The sequence below is a fragment of the Leguminivora glycinivorella genome, chromosome 19, assembly GCF_023078275.1.
Source record: "Leguminivora glycinivorella isolate SPB_JAAS2020 chromosome 19, LegGlyc_1.1, whole genome shotgun sequence".
NCBI lineage: Eukaryota > Metazoa > Arthropoda > Insecta > Lepidoptera > Tortricidae > Leguminivora > Leguminivora glycinivorella.
The window spans coordinates 10022543-10049709 of NC_062989.1; the positions used below are offsets into that span (position 1 = coordinate 10022543).

General features: G+C 38.2%; 4 protein-coding genes and 1 non-coding gene across 6 annotated transcripts in view; 3 read left to right on the forward strand and 2 right to left on the reverse strand.

Annotated features, from left to right (window-relative positions):
* LOC125236606 (phosphatidylinositol transfer protein alpha isoform) overlaps positions 1 to 8642 on the forward strand; it is a 38201-nt gene extending 29559 nt beyond the window's left edge. Inside the window, 4 exon segments of the mRNA XM_048143468.1 lie at positions 5136 to 5241; positions 5244 to 5365; positions 6895 to 6953; positions 8306 to 8642. Coding sequence (XP_047999425.1) covers positions 5136 to 5241; positions 5244 to 5365; positions 6895 to 6953; positions 8306 to 8444 — 426 coding nt within the window. The 3' untranslated portion in view covers positions 8445 to 8642.
* A 9020-nt stretch (positions 8643 to 17662) lies between these two features.
* Positions 17663 to 20651, reverse strand: LOC125236473 (N-acetylglucosaminyl-phosphatidylinositol de-N-acetylase). The gene is made up of 4 exons (XM_048143288.1): positions 20141 to 20651; positions 19566 to 19856; positions 18860 to 18953; positions 17663 to 18050 (listed from the first exon to the last, which is right to left on the reverse strand). Exons 1-4 carry the CDS (start codon positions 20454 to 20456, stop codon positions 17876 to 17878), a joined length of 876 nt encoding a protein of 291 aa, XP_047999245.1. The 5' UTR covers positions 20457 to 20651; the 3' UTR covers positions 17663 to 17875.
* A 316-nt stretch (positions 20652 to 20967) lies between these two features.
* LOC125236475 (vacuolar protein sorting-associated protein 37B) lies at positions 20968 to 23583 on the forward strand. Its single transcript, XM_048143292.1, has 3 exons — positions 20968 to 21276; positions 21983 to 22154; positions 22528 to 23583. The coding sequence occupies exons 1-3, from the start codon at positions 21157 to 21159 to the stop codon at positions 22893 to 22895; spliced, it is 660 nt and encodes a 219-aa protein (XP_047999249.1). The 5' UTR covers positions 20968 to 21156; the 3' UTR covers positions 22896 to 23583.
* Positions 23584 to 23862: 279 nt separating this feature from the next.
* Positions 23863 to 27073, reverse strand: LOC125236474 (dnaJ homolog subfamily C member 30, mitochondrial-like). Of its 2 annotated transcripts, none has more exons than XM_048143289.1 (5): positions 26956 to 27073; positions 26687 to 26863; positions 26504 to 26591; positions 25043 to 25196; positions 23863 to 24603 (listed from the first exon to the last, which is right to left on the reverse strand). In XM_048143289.1, the coding sequence occupies exons 2-5, from the start codon at positions 26861 to 26863 to the stop codon at positions 24354 to 24356; spliced, it is 669 nt and encodes a 222-aa protein (XP_047999246.1). In that variant the 5' UTR covers positions 26956 to 27073; the 3' UTR covers positions 23863 to 24353. The 2 variants fall into 2 exon arrangements, with proteins under 2 accessions (XP_047999246.1, XP_047999247.1); XM_048143290.1 differs by having other exon boundaries at positions 26969 to 27031.
* Trnaa-agc lies at positions 26320 to 26394 on the forward strand. The gene has a single exon. It is a non-coding gene; the product is annotated as a tRNA-Ala (tRNA).
* Positions 27074 to 27167: the final 94 nt, after the last annotated feature.

Below are 27167 nucleotides of genomic sequence, written 5' to 3' on the forward strand. Positions count from 1 at the left end.
GTATGCTGGCCCCTACAGGGTAGTTGATAGGTCGGATAAATATTTTAGAGTTGACATCGCCGGTAGGGAAGTTTCTATTTCCGTCGATAGGTTAAAACCTGCCTACATCTTGTCGGAATCGTCTGGCCCTACCAAAACGTCATCGACCGTGCCGCCCAGCTCAGTTGTCGTTCCTTCAGAACCTAAAGTGTCTCGCTCTGGTCGCCATATACGTTTCCCCGACTATTATCGACCTTAGGTTGTCGACCGTAAGGTCTCGGGGGGGCTGATGTGGCGACAGGTGTATTAAATATATTGGTAATAAATAATAAATATTTGAACAATAATATGTTTTAAAATGCTGTTACGCTTCGCGCGACGCAAGCGCGGCGTTGAGGTACTGCCTTATCGCTCGGGCCGCTCCGCCGCAGATCGGCGGGCGAGCGCGCTTTCGTGTGCGCTCGGAAATCCCAGCCAGTCGGCAATTTATCACTCTCGAGGCTGGACGCATGCGCTCGCGCCGCCCGAGCTAACGGTTAATGCTTACGCGCCGACTCGCTTGCATTATAAATATTATAATATTCGGTTTGCTTGTGCGCCGCTTAATGCTTTAAGCTTACGCTTTTAATGTGTGCTTTCTTTATGTACTTTTCCTATCTTCTGTGCTATTTCTGACTTCCTCTTTTTCTATACTGTGCTGTGCTTTGTACTCTTATTTTCTTTACTTGTGCTTGTGACTCTTGTGTGCCGTTATTTGACAATATAAGTTATTAATGTGGAACTACAATACCACCGATCCGAATCCGAAATCGGATGACAGAGATCGGATCGTGTGTATATTACCATATAATTACTTCTGCGGCTACAACGGACCATATGTTCACTGGTTCGGATCGGATCTAGTGCGAAACCGCTCTTAGACAGCGCACGAACTCGCATGCGATTTTAGTTACATTGCGGACTCTTGAGGTTTATACACACAGCACACTGATAAAGTACCGCAATGTACTGAAACTCGCATGTGAGTTATCGTACGTGACGGTTTACTATTATAATCACGATGATATACTTAATCAATTTTTTGGTTGATTCAGTTTTAGGAAATATTAAAAAATATCTGAGCCACAAAGATCATTGGGTATGTGATGTCAATACGGTTACGGACTAATATAATAAATATTTCCTTCCGTTTATAATGTAAATACGTGTCATATTTAAGGAAATTATCACTAATACAATACTATAAATAAATAATTATCCACCGAAACTACCTAGACATAAATAAAATGAAAGAATTTATCGCAAAAACGGCAAGAAATTACCCGTAATCTACCGACTTGCTGATATTCCATATCTTAAGTATAATACATCTATATTATACCTAATTATAATAGATAGCGTGGCGTCATTTACGAGCCTGCTACTACGCAAACGATTTTTAATTAATTTTACATAACTCATCAAATAATTTATCATATGAAGCAACAACAACCAAAAGAGTCCACTCATTTAGACTGCAGACGAACTCGCGTGCGATTTTAGTTAAGTTGAAAGAAAGAAAGAAAGAAAGAAAAAATATTTACTTGTCATGAAAAGATGCGACACCATATATATAAAACAAGTGAATCATTGCTGTTCTACCAAATAGTATGCCGCTCAGCGTAGACTGTCTAAAACTAAACTTAAAAGTAAAACAAGAACAAAACAGAATAGAAAAGGAACAGAACTAAAACAGAGAGAGAAGCAAAATAGGAAATAACATTGTGGAGAGGTTACATACAAGAAAGGAATGCAGTAACTAATGTACACTGAGCATTATTATTGGCTTAACAGTAACACCTTTTCATACAATCTTCTATGCAGAGGCATACTTTTCTACTCACAGAACTACAAGTATCTCTCTTTCTACCTCTCAGGTATTAAATCTATCAGTAGACTAAAGAAATATGCACCTACAGCGATAAGCAGGTGTAACTGATGCCTATGTTGCCTTGTCAGTAATTGCTGTCACAACATTGATTGTCATTACAGGCCTATTAGCAGTACCTACCCACCGTTACACGCAATTTTTACTATAATTACTGGACAACCGTCTTAAGGCCTATTTCCATGATCGCATACCATTTTAAATACATAGCGGACTGTGCCACATTGTACTGAAATTCATGAGCGGGCATAAATGAGTGATGATTTCTGTACCTAGTCGCTTTTAATCGTTTGACAATTTCGTATGACATTTCATACACGACATTAAAGCTTCACTTATTTAGACGAAGATTTCAAACCAGTTGGATCGTCGACGACTATGGGCGACGGTTTTAAAGTTACGCGACCGGACTTGCTCGAACGTCTATCACCCGCTTAAGAGGATACGGTAGCGAAAATGCTAAAATGGAAAGGAACCCCCTTTCAACTTGGGAATTTTAGTTAAATATACAAGTGTTATTAACTAGATTTATCGAAAAAAAATTGTCCATTAAGAACAACTCAGTCAAAAGATATTTCAAAAAAATCTTTAAAATCGAGGTTCCGCTCTTGACTCTTTCCTCCTTCAAAACTTAATTAATCGGAACGAAATTTGAGAATCTGAATAACAATGAAATAATTTATGTCGGACCGTTTAGCTTTTTTGGTTAATTGTTACCAATCTTGAGTATCACACCTTTTTTTGCGCCACAATGAAAAAGGCCGTTTTTGGAAATTTTTGATTGGCTCTAGTCTTTAAAAAGCAGAATATCAAAAAAATCAAAACGGTCCGACACAGATAAAAATAATAACAATCTGTGTTGAAAAAATCATTGCTCTATCTTCAAAAACCAGGGAGGAAATAGTCGAGAGCGTTTGTATGGAGATTTGACCCCTACCGTATCGTCTTAAGAGTTCTCGCACCGTGTGAACCGGTCCTTAGTCGGACTAACATTATTATAGAATGCAGAAAATCTATTTAAGAACAATAGAAGGCGTTTTGTAACCGTGATCTTGGACCAAAGTACGGGCAAAGCAATGAACTTGACTATTTGAGGAAAAGGCACTACTTCTGTTTACATATGTCTCTCTTTTTCTGTCTAGATGATACATTGTAAAGTGACTGGCATATGAAATAACTTCTCAGGTCCGAATAACTCATTGTTTAGAGATTTAAACCAGTACGGTCAACCGGGGTGGCTTTAAAACGCAGTGGCAAAATGTAGTTTTGAAGTCATACTGTAAGGAAATTCGCGATTTTCTATGGTAGCTTTACAAGAATATTTATTGATCTAACTAGTTACATGAACAGTTTCAGTAAATAATGGATAATGTTAATTTTAAGAATTAGCACGGCAGCGCCATCTCTCTTCGCTAACTCGTAATCACATGAGTTGATTCAGTTAGGAGGTCGAACTAGGTTCGGTTCTACTTCAGAGATGGCGGGGGGCGCCATAATAAGCCTTCGGTAATTGTGTCATATACTTGAAAATGTCGACTTTTTGCCACCGTGTCCGAATGGCCGAGTGGTGTAGGCATCCGTCGCGATAATTGAGGACGCTGGTTCGAATCCAGCTTTGAACACTTGGAGGCCTTGGTCACTTTTTCTTTGTATATGACATTTATTTCAGTTTATAATTTTAAAGCCGTTAAATGCCCCAGCCCCGGTATACGTGACTTCTGAATTGAAAGCATGTCCTTTACCTCTAGGGTACCAATATTATGTATAAACATAAATATATACCTACCATAAATAATACATAAGTAACATAACGTAACTATAGATAACCATTAATATAGGTACTTATTGAATGCCAACATAATCGTATATGACGCCATACCACGAGAATCGTGTTGAATATAATAGATAGTGCATTGAATTTCCTTACCCACACTGCTCTAGTTTATCCGTTAACTACGCAAGGTTACTGCGTACACTTTCAACTAGCTTCCTATTCGTGAATCGCAACTTGCAACACAACAAATACTGATTTATGTATAACTTTTATAAGCTAAGATGGAGCCCGTCGTGTCCCACTGCTGGGCAAAGGCCTCCCCCCAATTTTTCCACTGATCTCTATCCAGTGCTATGTCTGACCATTCCTCCAAGAAGGAGTCCAGTTCATCCCTCCATCGCCGGCGGGGTCTGCCGGATCCCCGATCAGAGTTTTCGGCCTCCCACACTGTAGTGAGTTTGGCCCACAACTCATTAGGCATTCGGCAGACGTGACCAGCCCAGTCCTATTCTAACTTGGCCACCTTCCGAGCTACATCGACGATTTGAGTTTTAGAGCGTATAGCGTGGTGTTCCGGACTCGATCAACCAATTTGACACCTAGTATGCTACGCTCCATGGAGCGTAGCATACTAGGTGTCAAATTGGTTGATCTCCATGGCTCGTTGGCAAACCCCGAGTTTGGACTTCTGAGCTTTAGTCAAAAACCAAGTCTGTGCCCCGTAGGTCAGAATAGGGAGTATGCATATGTCCATGAGTCATGGACCAATAGCTCCTCCAGGCGTTTTCAATTCGTCTTTCGATCTCTTTTTCTTGACGTGCCTGTGGAGGGAAACAAATTGGCCCAAATAAATGTACTCATTGACATATGCAACATGTTCTCCATTTACCTCTATCCTACTTGGTGTGCTATTAGTCGTAAGATGACATTATTGCAATACTGAACTGTAATATTGTAAATTTAAACCTTGAGGTTTAAAGTCGGTAGAACTCAAGGATTTCATTATTAGTAATGTCCTTATCAATTAACATTACTGAAGCCAACGCAAAATGTCACTTCAGGTTGATTTACGACTTGACATAACTCGTGGAATTACCATAAATCGTAATCATACATCACTCAATTATTTCAATTATTCTTACCAAAGACCTTTATAAGTCAGTAAAAAACAAATAAAGTCTAAGAAAAAAATCGTACCACAGAAAACCATAAGGAAACATTATGATTCAGACGGCGCCATACATTCGGTTGATTCTTGTCTAGATGGCGCTAATATACAATTTTAATAAAAATCAAGTATATGGGTGAAAATTTCAAAAATGAGGTCCAAATGTCTTAATCCTGTGTCGAGAGATGGCAGTCTATGCATTATGATTATGACTAAATATTACTTCGGCAATCAGTTTCTGTATACTCGATGCTCTTTGATCTGACATAAAAACATATTCATTACAGGTTCACGAACTACCCCCAGAGAAGTTAAAAAACCGAGAAGTTGTCCACATCGACATCGCCAATGACCCTCTGTCGTCAGCCGACTACAAGGCCGAGACGGACCCGACCAATTCAAGTCGGTTAAGACCGGTCGCGGCCCGCTGGTCGGGCCCAACTGGAAAGCGGACGTTAAGCCGGTCATGACCTGCTACAAGCTTGTGACGGCCGAGTTCAAGTGGTTCGGCTTGCAGGTGAGCTTTGTTAGGTTCTCGACTAAGTCTGACTCGATCAGGGTCACTGGTAGGGCCCAATTGGAATGCGAACGTCATGCCGGTCATGACCTGCTACAAGCTTGTGACGGCCGAGTTTAAGTGGTTCGGCTTGCAGGTGAGCTTTGTTAGGTTCTCGACTAAGTCTGACTCGATCAGGGTCACTGGTAGGGCCCAATTGGAATGCGAACGTCATGCCGGTCATGACCTGCTACAAGCTTGTGACGGCCGAGTTCAAGTGGTTCGGCTTGCAGGTGAGCTTTGTTAGGTTCTCGACTAAGTCTGACTCGATCAGGGTCACTGGTAGGGCCCAATTGGAATGCGAACGTCATGCCGGTCATGACCTGCTACAAGCTTGTGACGGCCGAGTTCAAGTGGTTCGGCTTGCAGGTGAGCTTTGTTAGGTTCTCGACTAAGTCTGACTCGATCAGGGTCACTGGTAGGGCCCAATTGGAATGCGAACGTCATGCCGGTCATGACCTGCTACAAGCTTGTGACGGCCGAGTTCAAGTGGTTCGGCTTGCAGGTGAGCTTTGTTAGGTTCTCGACTAAGTCTGACTCGATCAGGGTCACTGGTAGGGCCCAATTGGAATGCGGACGTCATGCCGGTCATGACCTGCTACAAGCTTGTGACGGCCGAGTTCAAGTGGTTCGGCTTGCAGGTGAGCTTTGTTAGGTTGTCGACTAAGTCTGACTCGATCAGGGTCACTGGTAGGGCCCAATTGGAATGCGGACGTCATGCCGGTCATGACCTGCTACAAGCTTGTGACGGCCGAGTTCAAGTGGTTCGGCTTGCAGGTGAGCTTTGTTAGGTTCTCGACTAAGTCTGACTCGATCAGGGTCACTGGTAGGGCCCAATTGGAATGCGGACGTCATGCCGGTCATGACTTGCTACAATCTTGTGACGGCCGAGTTCAAGTGGTTCGGCTTGCAGGTGAGCTTTGTTAGGTTCTCGACTAAGTCTGACTCGATCAGGGTCACTGGTAGGGCCCAATTGGAATGCGGACGTCATGCCGGTCATGACTACAAGCTTGTGACGGGTGAGTTTGTCTGAATTAGTAAACTAAAACCCAACCGTGTTCAAGTCGAATGGACGGACGTACGGACGCCTCCTGCGACGAACATCTAGAGAGGAAAAAACCGAGAACGTTTGTATTGAAAAAGGACCACTTATATAATCACATCTTATTTCCTGTTAGACTGTTCCGGTAACCTCGTCCAAGTACAAATGATCAAGTAATTAATGATATTAGTGATGCTATTGCGATAATTAATACGTCATTTAATCAGATGGTTAAAAAACTGAATTATTGTTATAAATATTTCATTAACATTACGGAAGACTAAGGTTTCTTGTTTTTATTTTTTTATACAATATAATTGCAATTACATTTATTCTTAATTATTTCCCTACTTCATTATGGTGTTTAATGAGACATACGGAGATATAATTTATACTACTTATTTTTAGAGTTTGCTTGACAATAAACAATTATTTTTGTTTTTTACAGAGCAAAGTAGAAAATGTCATCCACAAATCAGAACGGCGGTTGTTCACGATTTTCCATAGGTGAGTAAATTTTATAAGAAATACATTATGGTTTTATATTTATTTGACTGCCAGAACTTTCTTAGGTTTATTCAAGCAACAAATAACTATACGCAATCTTAACCAAGTATTAATTAATCAACTCATATTTAAAGTCTCTATACTCTGTGGTTTAAGTAATTAAGTATGGTATATATTCATCACAAAAATCGTGATTTTAATGAATAATAAAATGTATTTACAAAAACAAGCAAGTAGTCTGGAACGCTAAATTAACAAAGTGGCAAATCGATTGATTTTAAAAGATGAAAATCTTATTCTGGAGGCCGTTTCTTACTTACAGGATCCCTGCTCCGTCCTCACATTCGAAGATGTGAAATCACCTTAAGTATTTGAAAGAACGTAAACAAGTCTTTAACTTCCTTGCGGGGTGAGGCGGGCGCGCACGGTGCTGCCATTGGTCTTATTTAGTCAGTAGGGATGAGTGTAATGTTTTAATTTGCCCTCAACTGTACCTCGTTTTTTTTAGAATTAGAAATTTGGTAAACAAAGAAGCAGTCGTCTGCTTTCTAATTCTGATGACGACGTCAACCTATCTTCTTAGGACAAGTATTAGATGTTAACAATTTTAACCAGAACGAGAACATAACAGGTCAATATTAGGTATTTTTTTAATTGCACTCGTAGGTATAACAACCGCATCATTTGATTATTTGCTAAGCAAAAATGGAGCGATTATTTATTTATTCGTAAAACTAACATTCAGAGGACTACGTGACGGTGTTTTTGCAAGCCACTTAGGCCTGTCTCTGGCTGATCCATTGCAGTAATCACAGTCGAATGCCACCAAACACACAGCACAAAATAGAATATTAATAATAAAGTAATAAAATAAGTGCTCGTATCATAAAATTCTATACGATAATACAAAAAATAACGTACCTAATATGTATACATAAATAAATACCATTGACAAATTTGACAGCCCATAAGAGGAACCGATAGTTCCAAATGTCTGCTTCTTTAGGTTTTCCAGAACCTTTCCAGAACGAAATTAGGAAAATTTAAATAATACAGATTAAAACAAATACTTTAATTAAATGTATAATTATTGTAAGTTAATATTTATTTATTTATTATTTAAAATGTCTGTTTTAAGATTCTGATAGTTGATGAATGACAGTTGTGGCAAAAATGTCTCATATAAAAGACCTCGTGTTTCGTGCTTTTACGTTCTCTCTAATGCTAAAAAATGGGTATTAGCATAGCAGCCTTTTGAGGGTAGATTTTGTTTACACTTGTTTAAATGCCTAAAGATACAGACTGTAGACCTTGTTTTCCTCTTTAAAACAGTTTTCTTGTTGAAATTCCAGACAAGTATTCTGCTCCATGGACGATTGGCACGGCATGACGATGGCCGACATCCGCGCCATCGAGGACCGCACCAAGGAGGAGCTCGAGAGGCTGCGGCGCGAGGGCGAGGTGCGCGGCATGCGCGCCGACAACGAGTAAACTGTGCGCGTGATATGCGTGCGTGCGCGTGCTATACGTGTGTGCGTGCGCGAGTCCGTGCGTACGCAAGCGTGACATGCGTAGCTCCGTGGCGAGCAATTCCCGAAAAGTTTGTACATTTGGATCACGTCTTTGATTTTGATAAAAATTGGTAGGCTGATAGAGTCCATGATGCTGAGCAAGATCCACTAGGTTTCCCAAAATGGCCTAGGTAGTTTGTATGAAACCTTCCTTTTTTGTTACCAGATTTCTATACATTTTCGGTAACAAAAAAAGGAAAGATTAGATTTCTTTATTTCATGATAAAAATTACACTATAAATATGTTACATGCCAAAGTTATGTTTATCTTCTCATCATGATCGTCAAAAATTACATTATGAATTGAAAATAATAAAATGAATAGTTTCTCCCAATAAGGATCGTCATTTACAAAGAGAAATACACAAAGCACAATAAAATTAACAAATGAAATAAAATCAGAAATGAAATACACAAAACACAATAAAATTAACAAATGAAATAAAATCCGAAGTCAGTGTAATCAAATGCATGCTATCACAAATTCAATTCCATGTACTCATTTACAGAGTACAGAGGGTTATCTAACAAAAGGTTTCTCAATTTGCGCTTAAATGCTTCGTCACATGGCTCATTCCTAAGATCGGCAGGTAAGTGTTCGAAGTAAGTAGGGCCGATGACACGCGGGTTCTTTTTTGAAAGTGCCATGCGACGGGGGACTGTTCTCAGACGGCCTGTAGCTCGAAGCTGTTTGCCCGGACAGGCAACGCGAGCAAATTGAGATATATTTTGCTTAACAAATAACAGTATATCAAACATATATTGTGAGTAGTGCGTCATTATACGTTGAGAAATAAAGAGCTCTCTGCATGGGTGCCTGTCTCTTACATCAGCAAGTATACGTATTGCGCGTTTCTGCATTATAAGTACTCTTATTGTATCTGATGAGTTTCCCCAGAGCAGTGATCCGTATGCCATGATAGAGTGGAAATGCGCAAAGTACACCTGCTTTAAGGCTTCTGCGGAGATAAGAGGCTTCAGCTTTCTCAACGCGAACGACGCACCACCCAATCGATCACAAAGATTGTCAACATGGCACTTCCAATTCAGAGTGTTGTCTATCAGGAACCCTAAAAACTTACTCTGTTCACACATGGGCATCGGAAAATTAGTCATGCATGATGGTGGTTGTACCTTTCGACCGGAAAATAACATTATATTTGACTTAGAATAATTGAGTATGAGACCATTTGCTGAAAACCATGACTGCAATTGGTGGCAAGCATCATTAATTTTTAAAGCCAACTGGTCATATGTACTTGCACCAACTAATACATTCGTATCATCCGCAAACAATACAGGCAAGCCAGCTCCAATATTCGATGGTAGGTCGTTCACAAATAATAAAAACAAGGTATTTCCGAGGGACGAACCCTGAGGAATACCGATATTTATGTATCCCACATCAGATTGGATTGACTTGCCGTCAGTGAGTAATTTCACGACTTGCTTGCGGTCTGACAAGAATGAGGTATACAGTTTATGGGCAGTGCCTGTGATTCCATACATTTTCAATTTTTCAAGGAGTAATTCGTGGCTAATGACGTCAAATGCCTTTGACAAGTCGCACAGTATTGCGGCAATCTTATCCTTATCGTCTAACTCTGTCATTATAGAATCGAATATCCTATACGTCGCGGTGGTTGTTGACATTTTTTGTCGGTATGCAAATTGGTTTTCCGTAAGTAGGTTATTCGATTCTATATGACTCATAAGGTGAGACGACAGGACCGATTGTACCATTTTAGAGATTGTGGGTACTATTGTAATAGGCCTATAGTTGTTGACGTCACACCTGTCACCCTTTCCTTTGAACACTGGACAGACTCTCGTATTTTTCAGCACATCAGCATACGTGCCAGTTTCAAAAATAATATTTATGAGAGTGACAAGTATGTCGCCAACAACTGGCCACAAACATAAAATAATTTTCGGCGAAATGTCAAACGCATCGACAGTGTTCTCTTTTTTCAACATCGAATGTAAGGTCCTAGTCAACAGATCACGGGTAACAACTGGCAGCGTGTAAGAAGGAGGATCATATCTTTCTAAGTGCTTCTTAAGAAAGTGTATAGATTGCTGCCTGTTATTTTGTATTGCGTGATTGCTCCCTATACCTAAAAAGTGTGTGTTGAAAGTGTCTGGCAACTCAGTACTCCTTACTTCCGTGTTGGTGTTCGGATCGCGTAAACTGATGTGATTCGATCTTACTTTTGTGCCTATCTCCTCATTTACAACCTTCCATATTTCCTTGGCTTTATTGTTGCTGGAAGCCAACCTACCCTCAGTGTGAGCTCGACGGGCGTGCATTGTTCTGGTCTTAATTACGGAAGAGTAGTGTTCTATACAATCAGTTAATATGGGATTGTTAGGATACTGGCGTCTTATTTCGTGAAGATCATTGTGCTTACGAATTAATTCTGCTATATCATCATTTAACCATGGCACAGTGCTATGTTTTTTACACCTAATCTTCTTAAATGGAAAATGAATATTCATATAGTATGTCAGTATATTAAATAATTATTAAATTTAAAGTTAATGTCAAGGTCAATATTATAAATAAAATTAAAATCATAATTATCAATGTCAGTATAAAAGGAATGAAATGAATTTGCACTAAATAAGCGGCGCTCAACCGTCTCATTTGACTTTGTCTCGTGCTCGAATCTTTGAGCGGTATGGTCGCTTATGGCTGTAACCAACGGTGTAACAGATAGAATGTCGGGCGTAATGTTGCTTATACCGCAGTCAATGGACGTCGCACAGTCCGCAGTCTCGCGAGTGGGAAAAGTTATAGTGTTACGACATCCGTAGGCCTTTAACAAATCATTAGTACGTCGTTTTAAACTAGAATCATGTAAAAAATCCACATTATTTTTTTTATAGAAAGTTTCATACAAACGACCTAGGACATTTTGGGAAACCTAGTGTAGGTATCTTGATCAGCATCATGGATTCTATCAGTCTAGCAATTTTTATCAAAATCAAAGATGTGATCCAAATGTACAAACTTTTCGGGAATTGCTGGCGTATGCAAGCGTGACATGCGTAGCTCCGTGCGTACGTATGATGTTAGTGCGTACCTCCGTGCTTACGCATGCTGTTTGTGCGAAAGACCGTGCGTACGCGTGCGATACTTGCGTAGCTCCTTGCGTAGCTCCGTGCGTGCGCAAGAGATACGTGCGTACAGCCTGGCAAAAAAAGAGTAGAAAAGAACAGGGGCGCCACCGTCTTATGTAGGTAAACCGTATTGCATGTGGCAACTATTTTGACACTTCTGTATAAGAAAAGTTAGTGTTGCTATGATAAAAAAAAATTGTTCCATTTCTACTCTTTTTTTGACAAGCTGTAACACGGTGCGTACACATGATGTGAGTGCGTAAGTGCGCTTTCACATTATCGGATCCGATATGGGATGTAGGACCGATATCCCATACATTACAGGCGTCATCTTGGATTTTTTTCCATTGAAATCCTTCCGACCTCCGATATCGGATCAGATAATGTGAAAACAGCCTAACGCGTAACTCTGTGCGTAGAGTCATGCCAAGATGAGTCGGCGACGTTTTGATAGTCCCGTCTCTGTAAGGGTTTATTAAACGTCATAATTTCGTCGACGTAATAACACTATTTTGGATTGACTATACGCAAGCGATACGAGTATCTCCGTTCGCACGCATGCTATACGTGCGTAAACCTGTGGGTACGCATGCGTACGCATGGTGTGCGTCCGTAGCGTACGCATGGCCGTGTCGCGAGCGCGTGCGCGCCGTCGGCGGAATAAATTTGGCGACGGAAGATGACGCTATTGAAAACTTTCTTGAAATTTAAGTCTGTTGCGTTGTGAGATTTTTTATGCGGAAATTATTTGTATAGGTATTTGGTTTTGTTTCTACATAAACTTATTTTACACTTCTCTTGAGCTATCTGTCTATATTTCAAGTTTTTTTTATTGGTTCCATATTATGAAATACTTAAAAATATAGTGACAAACTGAATGACATGAGTATTAAAATCGAAAACTTATGTAAGTACTTAATATTTCTTCAGATTGAATCTTCTTTAGTTATTTCAAAGCAAAATAAAGCGACTTTTCAATAAAGTTTTCTAAAGCGTTGGCTTCTGACGTCACATCCCGTCGGAGTTCCTTCGAACGCTCACCTTGCCCGCGCGAACCACTGAGATTGTATACATTTTATCCAAAATCTACTTAAATATAAATGTTGTTTACTTTTAAAGTATTCGTTAGAAGTCATTTCGCAATCTCAGTATACGCGACGGCATTTTGATTAGTTTGATTACCATTAGAAAAATAATGTCATTGAAATGTGGTTATAGATAACTATTTAAATGAATAACTAATAAGTCGATGTAGTCAGTGGTTAACAGGTAGTGTTGTCGTTACCTAATAATAATTAAAAATAAAATTCTAGACGATGTTTTGGACTTCGCAACGAAAATTGGTATTGCCAAGTGTTTATTGTGGGCTTCAAGAGATTATATCCAACATGTTCTAAAGTTAACCAACGATGGTAAAGGGAGCTCATGATAAAATATAAAACTCTGTATAAATATAATGTTCGACAGTTGTATATTTAATGTCATGTACACTATTTGAGTCATTCGGCATCACTTAGTCTCAGCACTAACGTTACGAGAAAATAATCTGTGCAATAATTTATGTGACGACACAAGCGCGCAAGAGTTGTACACATTTTTTGATTTTATTTTTTCTTTCGCAGTACACAGGCCAAAATATTTGAATCCTCAGCATCCATCAATTAAAAAAATGTGAAAAATATCTATGGTAACTTGTTTTTTTTTTGAGAGCAGGCGTGCGGGTTTGCGAGGGAGAAAATTAAAATTAAATGTGTGTATGACTTTCAAGTGAAATATTAGTGGGATATTAAATAATATGGGGTGTTGCAAGGTATACGGCGCACTAACTTATATTCGGGTGGGGCGGCAGTGGGCATGTTATAAGTCAGGTTGTTGTTACTTTAATTTTATTTCAGAACTTTGTAAATGCAACACCTTTGTGATGGCTTGTATATTTGTATTTGTAAGTTATGTTTACAAATCAGTATTTTAATATTTGTGTGACATTCCAGATTCTATTAATGGTAACATTTTATAAACTTAAATTTAGTTTCATTTGCTGCTTTATTTCCATAAATTGAAATAGCTCTCTTGTTGTTTCTAATTATGCAGGTGCATGCATAGAAAAATGATTTGCCAAGAATAATGTATTTAAGAATTCATAAGATCTATGTTGTTTTTTTATTTGATTTTTCATATTTTCGGTAATGAACTCAGTTGTATTTAAACGTATAATTTTCAGTTACGTTCATTTTTGTGGTCGTGCTTATATATATTATTGAAACTACGGGGCTGTCGCGAGTACTGAGGTTAGAATACGTTTTTTGGGAGATAAATCATCTTGTCTCTGTCTCACTAAAGTCATGAGAAAGAAACAAGACACAAATCTAATTGCAAAGATACTAAGACCTTCGAATCGGGCGCCCAAAGTAGTACTTTTGTTTATTGATACTGCACTTTATTTTAATTAAGTTTTTTTACTTGTGTTGTATAAGTTTTACATCAAATACAGCGTGATATATATTTGAGAGTAGTCTTTTATTAGTAGACATCGCAACCCGCTTATAGCGTCGCATAGAGCTTTTGTGTTTCAATGTTTTTTTTTTATTCAATATGTACTTAATGTGTCGAGTACAAGGGAGTTGAGCACAATTTTGTTCTTCAAGATAAGAGAAGATTTTTATGTGTAACACAAAATTTACTTCCCTATTAAGCCATGACAATATTTGATAGGGTAGAAACTGTTAGGACCAACTCGGGCTACTCGCGAATATTTCGCACTTTTCTCTAGATATACCAAAAATTTCAACCCATTTTCAAGCCTTTGCTTTCAAATTGTTATAACTTAGTTGTTGCAGTTACCAAATAAAATAAGTACACTTGAAACAATCTTTTTATTTTTTTAAACGCCTATTATATAAAATAACAGTGGTATTCATCCTTTGATGTGCTAGGCATAATTCAATGAAATGCATGTTCAATTTTGATTTAGTTACGCTTATCGTAAGTGGTTCCAGTTATCCAGGGTCGCATTGTGTGGTAAGGATGGCCGTGTCGTAATTTTCAATATTATATTCATCTCTTTCCGACAGCGTTTGATAGATAGAGACGGGTGCTTCTCGTGACCGTTAATATAATACTGTCTTCTAGAGTTAGCACGGAAAATAAATTGGATGAGTCATCAGTGTTTCTAGTTATCTGTGAGTAGGTGCTCGGAACTTCAGTACGTAATAGAGCGCTAAATTGTCAATTTTTAAATGTTTAGCTAAATTAAAAGTTTTGAAGAGTTCTCGCATTGAAGTGTAAGTATTATGTAATTAATTATAACATTTGTTGTAAAATGTATATTTTGAGGCCAAGAAAATAAAATAATTTAACCAGTTATGGATTGTTTCCATTGTAGTTAGGACCTCCTAGTGTAGAGCATAGATTATAAAATCAGTAGGTTTACTTATTTCAGTTAGTTCTGTATGGTAAAAGGTAGGTATAGTCGCGTTCAGTTAGGCCCCCCACAGACGGGAGACAAAACTGTTTTGTCTCCGTCGCTCGGTCTATGGGCTAGTATGAAGGTGCGCACACGAGGCGACGCAACTTTTCATACAAATACGAAAGTCGCCGAGCAACTGTTGCCTCCGTGTGCGCGGAGCCTTATACGAACAAAAGCGTAAACATGTTTATAATGCTCATAGTGTAAACCTAATGGTATATAAACAAGTATAGTTGACTGTGGGATATGGGTTAAATTGTGACGTAGGCAGGGGGCTGGCAACCTGTCACTGCAATGTCACTTACACAGTATTTCGTTTTCTTTCAACCCCTTGTTTGCCAAGAGTGGCGCTGAAACCTGAATAGTTTCATGTGCTCTGCCTACCCCTTTATGGGATACAGGCGTGATTGTATGTATGATTGTTATATGTATGTAGTATGTTTATTGTGTCGATGAAACTAAACGCGACTGTACATAATGCTATTCTCTTATATATATTTTTGAATAAAACAAATATTATTGTTTGATCTTTTAATTTTCAAATGCAGTAGGCAATAAAATTATTGTACATAAAATTAATATAAAAATTAACAAAATTATTGCGTGTTTGTAAGCTTAACTCTTAGGAAGCTGTTTCCGAAATTATATTATTGAGTTTAATAGCTTACTAAAAAGCCAGTTTTCTTGGGTCAAAATAGTACAGAACGAACTCCATCTTAGGCTCTGCATTCACTTTGAAAAATACAAATTAAAAGAGTAGGTATCATCTTAAATCTAAAGACACAATAATTTATTTATCTATATACATATCTTAACAGTAATAAATCTATTTCACAATTTAATATGGCAACTCCAACTTAAATATTTATTCAGCCAATTATTATATAGGTGTTAACCAGGATTTAAAAACACAATGTGTTACACAGTTTATTTCACAAGACTACTTAGTCTTGATTTCCATAGCGGAGCTAATGATTTCAGGCCCCGTAGCCGAATGGCATTTCTGCGACGCGAAACGAAAACGAAACGCCGCAAAAGGTAGTCTGGCTCTGTCGCCAATACGCAAGAGCGATAGAGATAGATAGCTACGAAAGAGATATTATCGTGAGCGTTTGTGCATTCGGCTACGCACGCAGAATATATGACACATCCATATTTTTTTGAATACGATTATAACAGAAATAATTACTTCGTAACAACAGGCGGTTCTTCAATTGACCACAAACCTTAAAACGACGTATTAGCTGGGCCTATACAGGGCGAGGCACACCACGAAGCAATCTACTCGCGCGGCAAATACTCAACGTAGACACAGTATAATAAAGAGTACTATAGTACAGTATGGCCACTCCTCGCTTCCCGCTGAACGTACCGCCCACCCGCTCTCCGTTGCCTCGCCTGTCAAAAACGCGACCAGTCGACCTGTCATATCTCACTCATGCAAGCATCGTTCGCCTACACGTGCTTAGGCTGTGTGCGTAGGTACGCGTTTTCTTTCATATATTTGATCGCCACTGTCCGAGGTGTGACGTAAACGCGCCGCGGCCGAGCAAAACGTATGTGCTGCCTCGACCGAGGCACGTTTACACTGAACGTTTGCCGCGCGAGCCCATTGGTTTGCGGGGTGCCTCGCCCTGTGTGGACTGTGGACCAAGCTTAAAGTATTTAGCAATACAAGCTGTAGATTGTATTTATTAATAGTTTTATTTACAATGACTCCGTAAAACTCACTCTCATAGCAAAGTGTAAAAAGTTTTCAAAAGCTGATAAGACTATCTAGAAATATGAGGAAGCAATTTGCGGAACTGGTACTACTGGTAGCGCCATCTATAACACAAATAATGGGTTGGCCGGTCCAAGTATTTTTACTGTGTATAAAAGAAACATTCTAAGTTTGTAATCTTTTTCATATAGAAAATACCAACTAGATGACGTGGTATAAATGTTAAGAGACACACCTAGTTCTGAATATCCTGTAAGAGCGGTTTCGCTCTAAGTTCGATCCGAATCCGATCCAAATCCGTGAAAATAAGATCCGTAGTAGCCGTAGAACTATCTAAATGGTAATTTACGCACTAGATCTGATCTCAGTCATCCAATTTCTTTCCGTCATCTTCGGATCTAGGTAAATTACCATATAAATAGTTCTACGACCGGACGTAGTGCGAACGATAATAGTCCCAGATATTCGTCACTAGCTATTAGACCTTGCACAAAGTCAAATTAACTGCTTTAAAATTGATAAAAGTAGGTGAATCTAGTAATAAAGATGATTAACCACCTGTGGAACTACTGGAAGCAGTGATAAACGCATTTTTTGCGTTGTAGTTTCCTCGCTACAGTGAGGGGAAAAGTTTTGTGTTACACTCGGGTGCAAATGTATTTTACTTCTCGTGTGTTAAAAAACTCGCAAGTTCAGGATTCTATTCTCGAACCACTCGCTTCGCTCGTGGTTCAACTACAGAATCCTTTCACTTGCTCGTTTTTCAATTCCACACTCGGCGTTAAAATACAACTTTGCCCCCTTGTATAACAAATAACTATTCTTGCCTTTGGTCATTAATAAAAAAACTTATGGAAAGCAGATATCCGCCCCAGAGCATGGACAAACAACAAAATCACTCCATAAATTGTACCCTTACTCACTTGGCTGGCGCGATAACCCAAAATGAGTTTGGCCTGCAATACAACAGCACGCCACTTTGCTTGGTCTTGAGCGGTATACATATAAATTATACCCAGCAGGGTTAGCACATCAAATTTCAATCATCAACTTCTAACTCCAGCTCAATATCGGCCAGGCTGATCCGGCGAAGCGTGTTGATGATCATATAGCGAGAGAACATGACATACAGGTGTCGGAACCAGACCATCTGGGATCGGTGTTGCTTCATAGCGCGAACTACGCGGCGGGACTCCGTCCAACGGAGGAAGTATCTGGAATATGAGTAAAAGTGTATAAATAGAGTCACTCGCTGAGTCTGAGACACAAAGAGTATACAAAGTTAAGCTGAATCACACTTCAGAAGAGTGTGCGTTGCGCCATGTATTATAGCTAGAGTGTATCTTAGGTTGGCATTACATTCTTATGATCTTTGGACTTAGTATGTTAAAAAGTTAATCAGGATTTTGTGATGGTATTCTTTTATTAATTTAAACTTTATTGCACAAAAGAACAACTTAATGTACAAAAGGTGAACTTAATGCCATGCATTAAGCAATGCATTCTCTACCAGTCAACCTTCTTGTAACAAACGAAAATGTAAAAAACAACTTATTTAGAAATTATCATGCAGGTTTTAAGTTTAATTTCCACTTATAACCATTTTTATTTACTTTGTTTGATATGTGGTACTGTTCTGACCTAATTCATAAACATTTACTAAAGTTATCAAGCCGATAAAGTTTGTTTGTCCCTTTCTGACGTACTGGTGTGATAGAAAGGGACAAACAAACTTTATCGGCTTGATAACTTTAGTGAACATTTATGAATAAGGAGGTAGATAGATAAAGATAGAATTTTCAATTGTTATATTGAAAATTCTATTCTGTGGGATATGGGTTAAATTGTGGCGTAGGCGAGAGGCTGGCAACCTGTCACTGCAATGTCACAGTTTCGTTTTCTTTCAACCCCTTATTTGCCAAGAGTGGCACTGAAGCTTTAGTAGTTTCATGTGTTCTGCCTACCCCTTTATGGGATACAGGCGTGATTGTATGTATGCATGTATGTATGTATATTAGCTTACCTTTTGGAAGACAAAATAAAGCTTAGTGGAAGATCTAAAAAGCCCCAGTATTTTCTTAATATATTTACAGTGTCTAATGTGTATACTGTGCATCCTGAAAAGAAAAAGATCAATTATAAAAAGGATCAATTATAAAAAGGATCAATTTATCACATATGTACTCAAATTTAATAGACATTTCTGCAGTTCCATTTCATATTTAATCCCTTGAAATATTATCCTAGAAAATCACAAGCACCTGCTTGCTCTACTAAAATGTCAAAAATTGTAACAAAGGTGTCCTAATCCTTTAAAAGTTGTTCTATAATAATAATAAATAAATAAATAAATATTATAGGACATTCTTACATAAATTGACTGAGTCCCACAGTAAGCTCAAGAAGGCTTGTGTTGCAGGTACTCAGCAACGATATATAATATAATATACAAATACTTATATACATAGAAAACATCCATGACTCAGGAACAAATATCTGCGTTCATCACAAATAAATGCCCTTGGCAGGGTCACTATGCGCTAGGCCAGACCGGTCGTCATAAGAAACTATGTAACTAATTCAGAGTATAGTTCTGACTCCATGAGTTATAGGACTGACTCCACGAGACAGGCCTGGTGGTCAAAGGTAAAAAATACATGTAGGTAACTCTTTTTGGCAAATATTTTTTTTTAGTTTATGTTACTAGTAAATATATACACAAAACTTACTGGCAGGCAAAAGTTTCTCAACAAACATATAAGCTATGGCATAAAATACTGCCGAATGGTTCGGGTGTGAGGAGACCCCGCCCCTGTCAAAGGACACTAGTGTGTCTATGTCCAGAGCCTCTAATTGATGCTGTATCAGCTTAGCGATGATAGTAACTGGCCATTGAGCCTTCGGGTTGTCTGGGAGACGTGTGTCTGTGACGAGGCATATGTTCCGATCGAGCACCCCAAGCTCAGAACATGCAAGCCATAGCTCTTTACTCCGTATAGTGCCCTTGCCCTCATTGTTACCTGTAAAAAAACATTAAAAAAGTTATACTAATAGATACCAGTCTATTATAACCAGTGATCGGAACTATGGGAGTAAACCTTTAACAAAACATTAGATCTGACATAAATTTAAAATAAAACCAAGATTATTATTTTCAGATCAGTCTTAAATTTGATTCTATACCTGAATCCAAGATTTCTAATACATTACTACAAGGATATTAATATTTTCATGGCTGTAAGTAGGGTATGGGGCTAGGTTGATCTGTGTAAGGTGTCCCCCAATATAACAAAAAAAGGATTACCATTAGAGAGACAGAGCAGATACACGTCTGCGCCTTGCTCGCACAGTCTAAATATCGTAGGCCCAAAGAACATGCACTCGTCATCTGGGTGTGCTACTACAATCAACACCCGCTTCGCTCGTAGCGCGCCTCGTGATCTCGTCGGTAACCGTCGTGCGTACCGCCGATACACCACACAACACACCAGCAGATACCCCAAAACCCACAAACTTATATACAACGCAAAGCTTCTAAGATACAATACAGTCTCAGCCAAAAACTGCACGTAAAAATTGTCTAAACTATCAAACCCTAAAGTTGAGCCCAACAGGAACATTTCTGACTAGAATGTTGGAAAACTTTGTTCCAAATAAATACAGTATGCTATATGTAACTGAGTATCATTGAGATAACTCTAATTTGAACATTTATTATGGTACTTTTCGACACATTTTTGTATAAATGATAAATTACATTGGTTCCGCGACTTTCGCATATTTACACGTCAGTTTGACAGATGCAGTGAAGCTAATGTCATTGTGGCAACACTTTGGGTCCCCCCACATCTAGCGTCTCGCGAGCGTCGCGTCGGGCCAACTGTATGGGCAAAGCCGTCGACGCGGCGTCTTTTTCCATACAGTTGGCCCGACGCGACGCTCGCGAGACGCTAGATGTGGGGGGACCCTTTGAAACAACACAGACGAACGTTTAGCAGCGGTTCTAGTAAAATTCGGTCGGATCCTACTATGGATGAACATTAGTCAGGTTTTTTTCCATTGTAGCCAACATACAGAAAGAAAATGATAACAAAATTTTGACAGCTGTACTGTACTTCATCAATATTTGTCAAGTGACAAAGGGAGGAACGAGAACGAGATCGTTTTCATCTACAGTGACTACAGTTTTGATTTGTTGTTTAGCTCCATATTTATCTATTTAGTTATGTGCATTAAACCATCAAAGTCTCAAGGTTTCAGTAATTTCAACAACAGTGTAGATTAAGGTATTTATTTGTTGATCAGCTAAAAAAAACAAAAATGATCCAACCAGATTACACTTCGGCAATGGGTTTACTATCTCATCTCAATTCAGATGAGTTAAAAGAAATATTAAACGACGACTCTAAATTTGATTCTGTGCTAAAAGATGTGAAACAGGTACGTGAGGATTTTTAATAACCTACATATACACAAACAGCTACTTCCTTGATGATGAGTCAGTGTTTGTTTCTAGCAGGTACTTAGTAACAGAGAATAGTCTCTTTCACAACACAACTCGTAATTAAGGTCAGCCATTCTTGTTTATGCTGACTTGAAAACATTAATTCTTACAAGAAGTTAATGTTAATTAGAGCTTCATTATGTTTCAAACTACTCAGTTTGATTTGGTTGTGGATTATCCTATTAAAGCTGGTGGAATTAGGGCAATGTACTAAAACATTTTCAGGTGAAACAGAAATTTGTTTCCTTCAATTTAAAAACAGTGAAAATAATTATGTACAGTGAGCTGCAAAATTGCATGGAGAAATTATGAATGAATTCATTGATAAACTTGCCATGCACTTTTACAACTGATAGTACATTCTTCCACTTATGTTTACCTTAAGCCTTAAACCATTTTGGCGTTTTGTTCTAGACATTCGATATAAAACAGTTTTATCGGTAGTGGCAAATACTTGCCATCATCAGAGATCGGATTTTTGTGTCATCATACTAAAGTCATTAAAATGACTTAAGTCACTAAGAATGTCACAAATCCGTCCGATCTCTGGCCATCATAATAAAAGGATTAACTGCCAATATTACTTGCATGTAGAGCAAGTTTTCTGATACTATAATACCTATTAAAATAAAATAATTTCAGGTAAAAGAATGGGAAACAGAGAAGGAGATGATAATAGCTAGCAACAGGTCCCTAGCGGAGTTCAACTTGAAAATGGAACCGCAGCTGCAGGAGCTAAAGGCAGCCATGCAGGAGCGTTCTGAGGAGGGAGAAGCGCTCTGCACTCGTATACAGGAACTGCTAGAAGAGTACAGTAAGTTTTTTCCTAACTACCAGTTCAGTAGAGATGGTGCTTTTAGTAGGTCATCTGTTGTCAGGTTGAACTTGAGGGCCATCAGTACTGAAAAAACGTCGTATGATACATGTGCGAAAAGGAAATTCGTAACTCGTGTCAATTGTATCGTAATGAACCATTCTATTCAAAAGTGATAGCTCATTCCCATCCATAAGAATCATTTATTCATGGCAAACTAATTTGTTAAATATATTTGTAAAAAATTACCTATGCCAAATGTCATTTCTATCTTGATCCATATGAGTGTTTGTTTATTTAGTTACAAAGTTGTGATACAATTTAATTTTATGTGATAAAATTTTTTTCACATATACATTTTATTACGTTTTAGAATCAAAATCAGCTGGAATCTCACTTGACACAACACAAGCACTGCTTCAGACAAGTGCTGCCGAATCTGAGGAAAAATCCGAGGAAATAGCACAGGACTATCTATCAGGAAAAAAATATGACGGAGACTACGAGCAGTTCTTAGAGGCCTTCGAACCTGTCCGCAAGCAAATGCATCTCAGAAAGTTCAAAGCAGATAAAATGGCCGAACTAATCAGAACTGGAAGCAGAAATTCCTGCGGGAACGGATTCTCAAAGCCATACTTACCGTATCCTAATTATGGGCCTGGACAGAGCGCCCCTAGTGTGCCATATCCCATGGGACCTCTCAACATGCCAATGCCAGGCATGTATGGAAACCATTTCTGATTTCGGAAGCATTTGAATGAAATACTATTTCAAAATATCGTCCTTAGATATAGAGGCAATTCTTTACCATAATAAACAGCTGTAAAATTTATGACAAAGATTTTAAACTCTGTTTTTTAAGTACACTACATGTTGGTGCTTACATAGTGAATATGTGATTTATTCAAAAAATAGAACTTTTAGATACTATGAGATAATGTAGTTTTACAAAATATCTTATGCATTAATGATAGCAAAAATAATTAGGTCTTGTTCATAAGTTTAGATGCCTAAAGCTTTAATTTTGTCTGTCAATAAAATCATACAAGGTTATTGTATGTAATTAAAACTATTATGAAAGTTATTTTTGGTTAAAATTATAGCTTCTTTTCTTTAGAAAAAGTTTTCAATAAAAGTAATCATCAACTGTAAATAAATATTTTATTTTCTAGTCATTTACAACTATTTCCTCTCATGATTGATGGCAACGGGCCAACTTTTACACGCGTTGTGGTATGACATATCACATGTTATCTAAAGTTATTGCAGATATGTACAATATATACAAAGATTTTTAACATTAAATTGAAACAAGAACAATCAAAAACTATTAATTATTGCTAAAAATTTAACTAACAAATTGTTTAACCGAGTTCAGTAATATGAAATAAATGAGACCGCAATGGAATTGCGAAGAAATGATGCTACACATAAGTAGGTAAAATGTATTTGTATAGAAGTTTAATGGACGCCCCACTTTGTCGGTTACAATAAGGACGATATTTGCTTGTATCTTTATACAAGGTACCTACCTTGTATAAGATACAAGCAAATATCGTACGTACCAGTTTGAACGTCCTTATGGCAAGCGACATAACCTAACCACAAAATAAAAATTTTGAAAAAACCCCCGACCGCGACCTAGTGGACCGATTTTCATGAAACATGGCTAAGAACACTCCCGACTAACACAGCTTTCAAATGAAAAAAACTAAATCGAAATCGGTTCATCCGTTCGGGAGCTACGATGCCACAGACAGACACACACACACAGACAAACAGACAGACAGACAGACACGTCAAACTTATAACACCCCGTCGGGGGTTAAAAATGGGATGTTTTGCTGGAAGAATGCAAAAATGAGTTTCTATATTAATTTTTCTGCGGAGAGCAGCCGCATCGTTACAGGAAGTTGTATGCAGTAGGCTCTATTGCAAATGCAATAGGGTATTCTTTAAAAAAGCCCAGTTCTTTCTACAACAAACCTATGTAAGATAAGGAGTGAACATGTTTCATTTCATATTACTTTATAGGATAGCACATAAGATTCGATTCACAAATCGTTCCAAAGTTTGAGTGAAACAACACCTTGCGCGAATTACAGCGATGATCAAATTTCTGAATGATGCTGATGACCGTGTGAATCGCATACTGTGTGCCATGAGCCAATACCCGTATAAACTGCCCTATAAATTTTACTATGAAGACTCAGATTTCTCTGCAGTGCTAACTGGTGTACTTTCTAGTTTGCGCGTCCTGTCCACGTCATAATCTGACTTTCCACGCATCACCAAAGCAAAGAAAAGTCCAGTGAGTGCAAATATAATATAAATAGTTGCTTCTTGACGGTTGGAATGCACTGCATCCATTTGCTTCTCTCGTTTCTTTCTTAATATTTCTTTATCGTATTGTGATTTTTTGAAGACATCTCCATAATGGTTTTTTGACCTGAAATAATTATAATCAATGAAAAGTGATGACTATGAGTAACTGTTTCCACAAGGATTCCCATATACTGAGCTGCCTATTGCTGCACACACAATTCTACTGCTGTCTCGATCAGACTCTCGACAGTCTGATGTCACATGGGCTGAGTTGCGCCACGTCCGTCGGCGTTACCCCCCTGCTATACCGTACACGTGATCCCCCTGTGGTCCTAAAAGTGCAACAACCTGGCAACGATACTGTCTTCTGACATCACGGTTCTAATTTGTGTGGCATACGATAATTTTTTATAAAAGTAACAGTCAGGATAATTTACGAAAAATCTTTTGTTAGTGTCCTTTTTAAGTACCTAAGTTTTAGCCATTTTCCAGAAATACTATAATAATTAAAACGAAAGGGTTAAAACTTTGTACCTACTAAAAGTATTCAAGTCATAACATACCAAGAATCAAAGTCGTAAATTGGCACTTTCCCATCCATGGTCGGAGTAACATGCCTTGAAGCGCGAGACTTGTAGAACTTGAGGGTAGGGTCTGTTGGTTCTGGCTCAGGACGGTACTCTGTATGCCTGTGAGGACTCTCTCGTGTCAGTAGACCTGAGGAGAGGATGTTTCCTAAGTGTCTAAAGAGAAGTTAAAAAAGTTGAGTTTCGTTTTCTTTCAACCCTTTAATTTAAAGTCACACACAGGTCGAACGCGATTAATTAACATTATTTTTACCTTTTTTTCCCAACGTTTCGGCCAGGTTGCACTGGCCGTGGTCGCGGAAGACTGACGTCCCAGCAAAGTGTCACCGGAGATGTAAACAACACAAAACTACCCGATATTAATCTATATAAATGTTCGGGGTAGACAAATAAATATAATCTACCCGCTTTTAGTTATTGTTTATTTCCCACCGCACGACACACAAAACGTTCGCCGAAACGTTGGGAAAAAAGGTAAAAATAATGTTACTTAATCGCGTTCGACCTGTGTGTGACTTTAAATATGTGTACAAAGCGCGAGAACTTAAAGTGTTATATTGCAAACCCTTTAATTGCCAAGAGTAGCATTGAGACTATAGTAGTTGGGCATTTTCGCGAAAAAAGATTCAAAAGCATTTTTTTCTAAAATAATAGGTAAATTTTATGTTTTTCCTACTCAGAATCACGAGCCCTTTCCATCCTACTAGGCGGAAAAAAGCGTCCCAAATTTATTTTTTCCACTTTGTTACTATCAAAGTGGAAAGTATGCAAAATAATAGAAAATTTTAGGACCATTTTTTTGTCTCTTGTTTTTTATCCTGGATCGAAAGGGCTCGTGATTCTGAGTAAGAAACCCATAAAATTTACCCACCTTAGAAAAAAAAAATTGTGATTGTTCTCGCGAAAATGCCCAGTTTCATGTGATCTGCTTACCCCTTTACGGGATACAGGCGTGAATGTACGTATGTATGTAAAAAGTTGACACTAATTATGTAGCCACTTTTTATTGATTTCTACTCTTATTTTCCAAGCTGTTAGCTACTCAGTACATAATTATTATTTTTTCATTGACTAACTACCTAGATAGTAAGTGGACTATCCACAGCGCAAATGAGTTATAACAATATAGGTTAATTTTTTTTTTAATCATGTAGAAATGTCTGCGAGTGATATTACATATTTTTAAATTAAAGCCACCCTAAGGCGGTTGAGAATTGAGGGAAGGCATGGATAAATTCGCACACATCCAGCAGGCCTCCGTGGCGCAGTTGGAAGCGCGATGGCCCCAGCAAGGCCAGAGGTTGCAGGTTCGAGTCCTGCCGGAGGTGTGAATTTTTCCATTTTTCCTTTAATTTAAAAATATACAATATAGGTTATTAATTAGTATTTTCACACTGCTATACTTCTTAGCCTTGTTGTATACATTTAGAAACATACCCTTGTCATACATTTTCTTCAGTTTTACATTTCCTAATACTTCATATGCCTCTGTTATTGCCCGGAATTTCTTAGCTGATGCATCATCCTGGAATTAATATATATTCAATCTGAATTAACTGAAATCAATAATTTAAGTTTAAGAAACAACTAATTGATAAGATATGGCCTTCACCAACTTACACTGGATTTGTCTGGGTGATATAATTTGGACAATTTGTAATATGCTGATTTTATATCAGTCTGTGTGGACCTTGGTGTGACTCCTAGGACTTCATAATGGTTAGCATAAGCCACGGACGAAGTGTGCAACGTTCTCAAGACGTGTTTGACTAATCTAGTACTATTTTTTCTAAGCATCTGTAAAAACATGATAATATAAACATATTATTAGAATTATATTAAGAAATGTTTTAAAAGTATAACAACATAAAAGAAAAAACACTAGTTACAATTTAGATGTACTTGGGAGACTATGAGGACTTGTTTTTATTTTGAATAGGAAGTCATAATTTTATTTATTCCTGCAGCTGATTATCAGTCTAATTTTGACAACTATCGTTTTTCATTACGTAAAAGTGGATTTTTCCGCAAGTAAAAAACTCAATTTCTGTTTCTGAACGGCACCAACACACGCGGTCCGAAAAGCGATATCTAACCGCCC

Bases quoted from the DNA above. Each gene is read 5' to 3' on its own strand.
- LOC125236475 (XM_048143292.1), top strand. From the start codon at position 21,157: ATGATCCAACCAGATTACACTTCGGCAATGGGTTTACTATCTCATCTC. The intron at 21,277-21,982 runs GTACGTGAGGAT...AAATAATTTCAG, and splicing joins TGCTAAAAGATGTGAAACAG to GTAAAAGAATGGGAAACAGA. The intron at 22,155-22,527 runs GTAAGTTTTTTC...ATTACGTTTTAG, and splicing joins GGAACTGCTAGAAGAGTACA to AATCAAAATCAGCTGGAATC.
- LOC125236474 (XM_048143289.1), bottom strand. From the start codon at position 26,863: ATGCTTAGAAAAAATAGTACTAGATTAGTCAAACACGTCTTGAGAACG. The intron at 26,592-26,686 runs GTAAGTTGGTGA...TATTAATTCCAG, and splicing joins ATCACCCAGACAAATCCAGT to GATGATGCATCAGCTAAGAA. The intron at 25,197-26,503 runs GTATGTTTCTAA...TCCTCTCCTCAG, and splicing joins GAAGAAAATGTATGACAAGG to GTCTACTGACACGAGAGAGT.
- LOC125236473 (XM_048143288.1), bottom strand. From the start codon at position 20,456: ATGTTCCTGTTGGGCTCAACTTTAGGGTTTGATAGTTTAGACAATTTT. The intron at 18,954-19,565 runs GTAAGTTTTGTG...TTTTCTTTTCAG, and splicing joins TGAGAAACTTTTGCCTGCCA to GATGCACAGTATACACATTA. The intron at 18,051-18,859 runs GTAAGCTAATAT...CTCATATTCCAG, and splicing joins TTTATTTTGTCTTCCAAAAG to ATACTTCCTCCGTTGGACGG.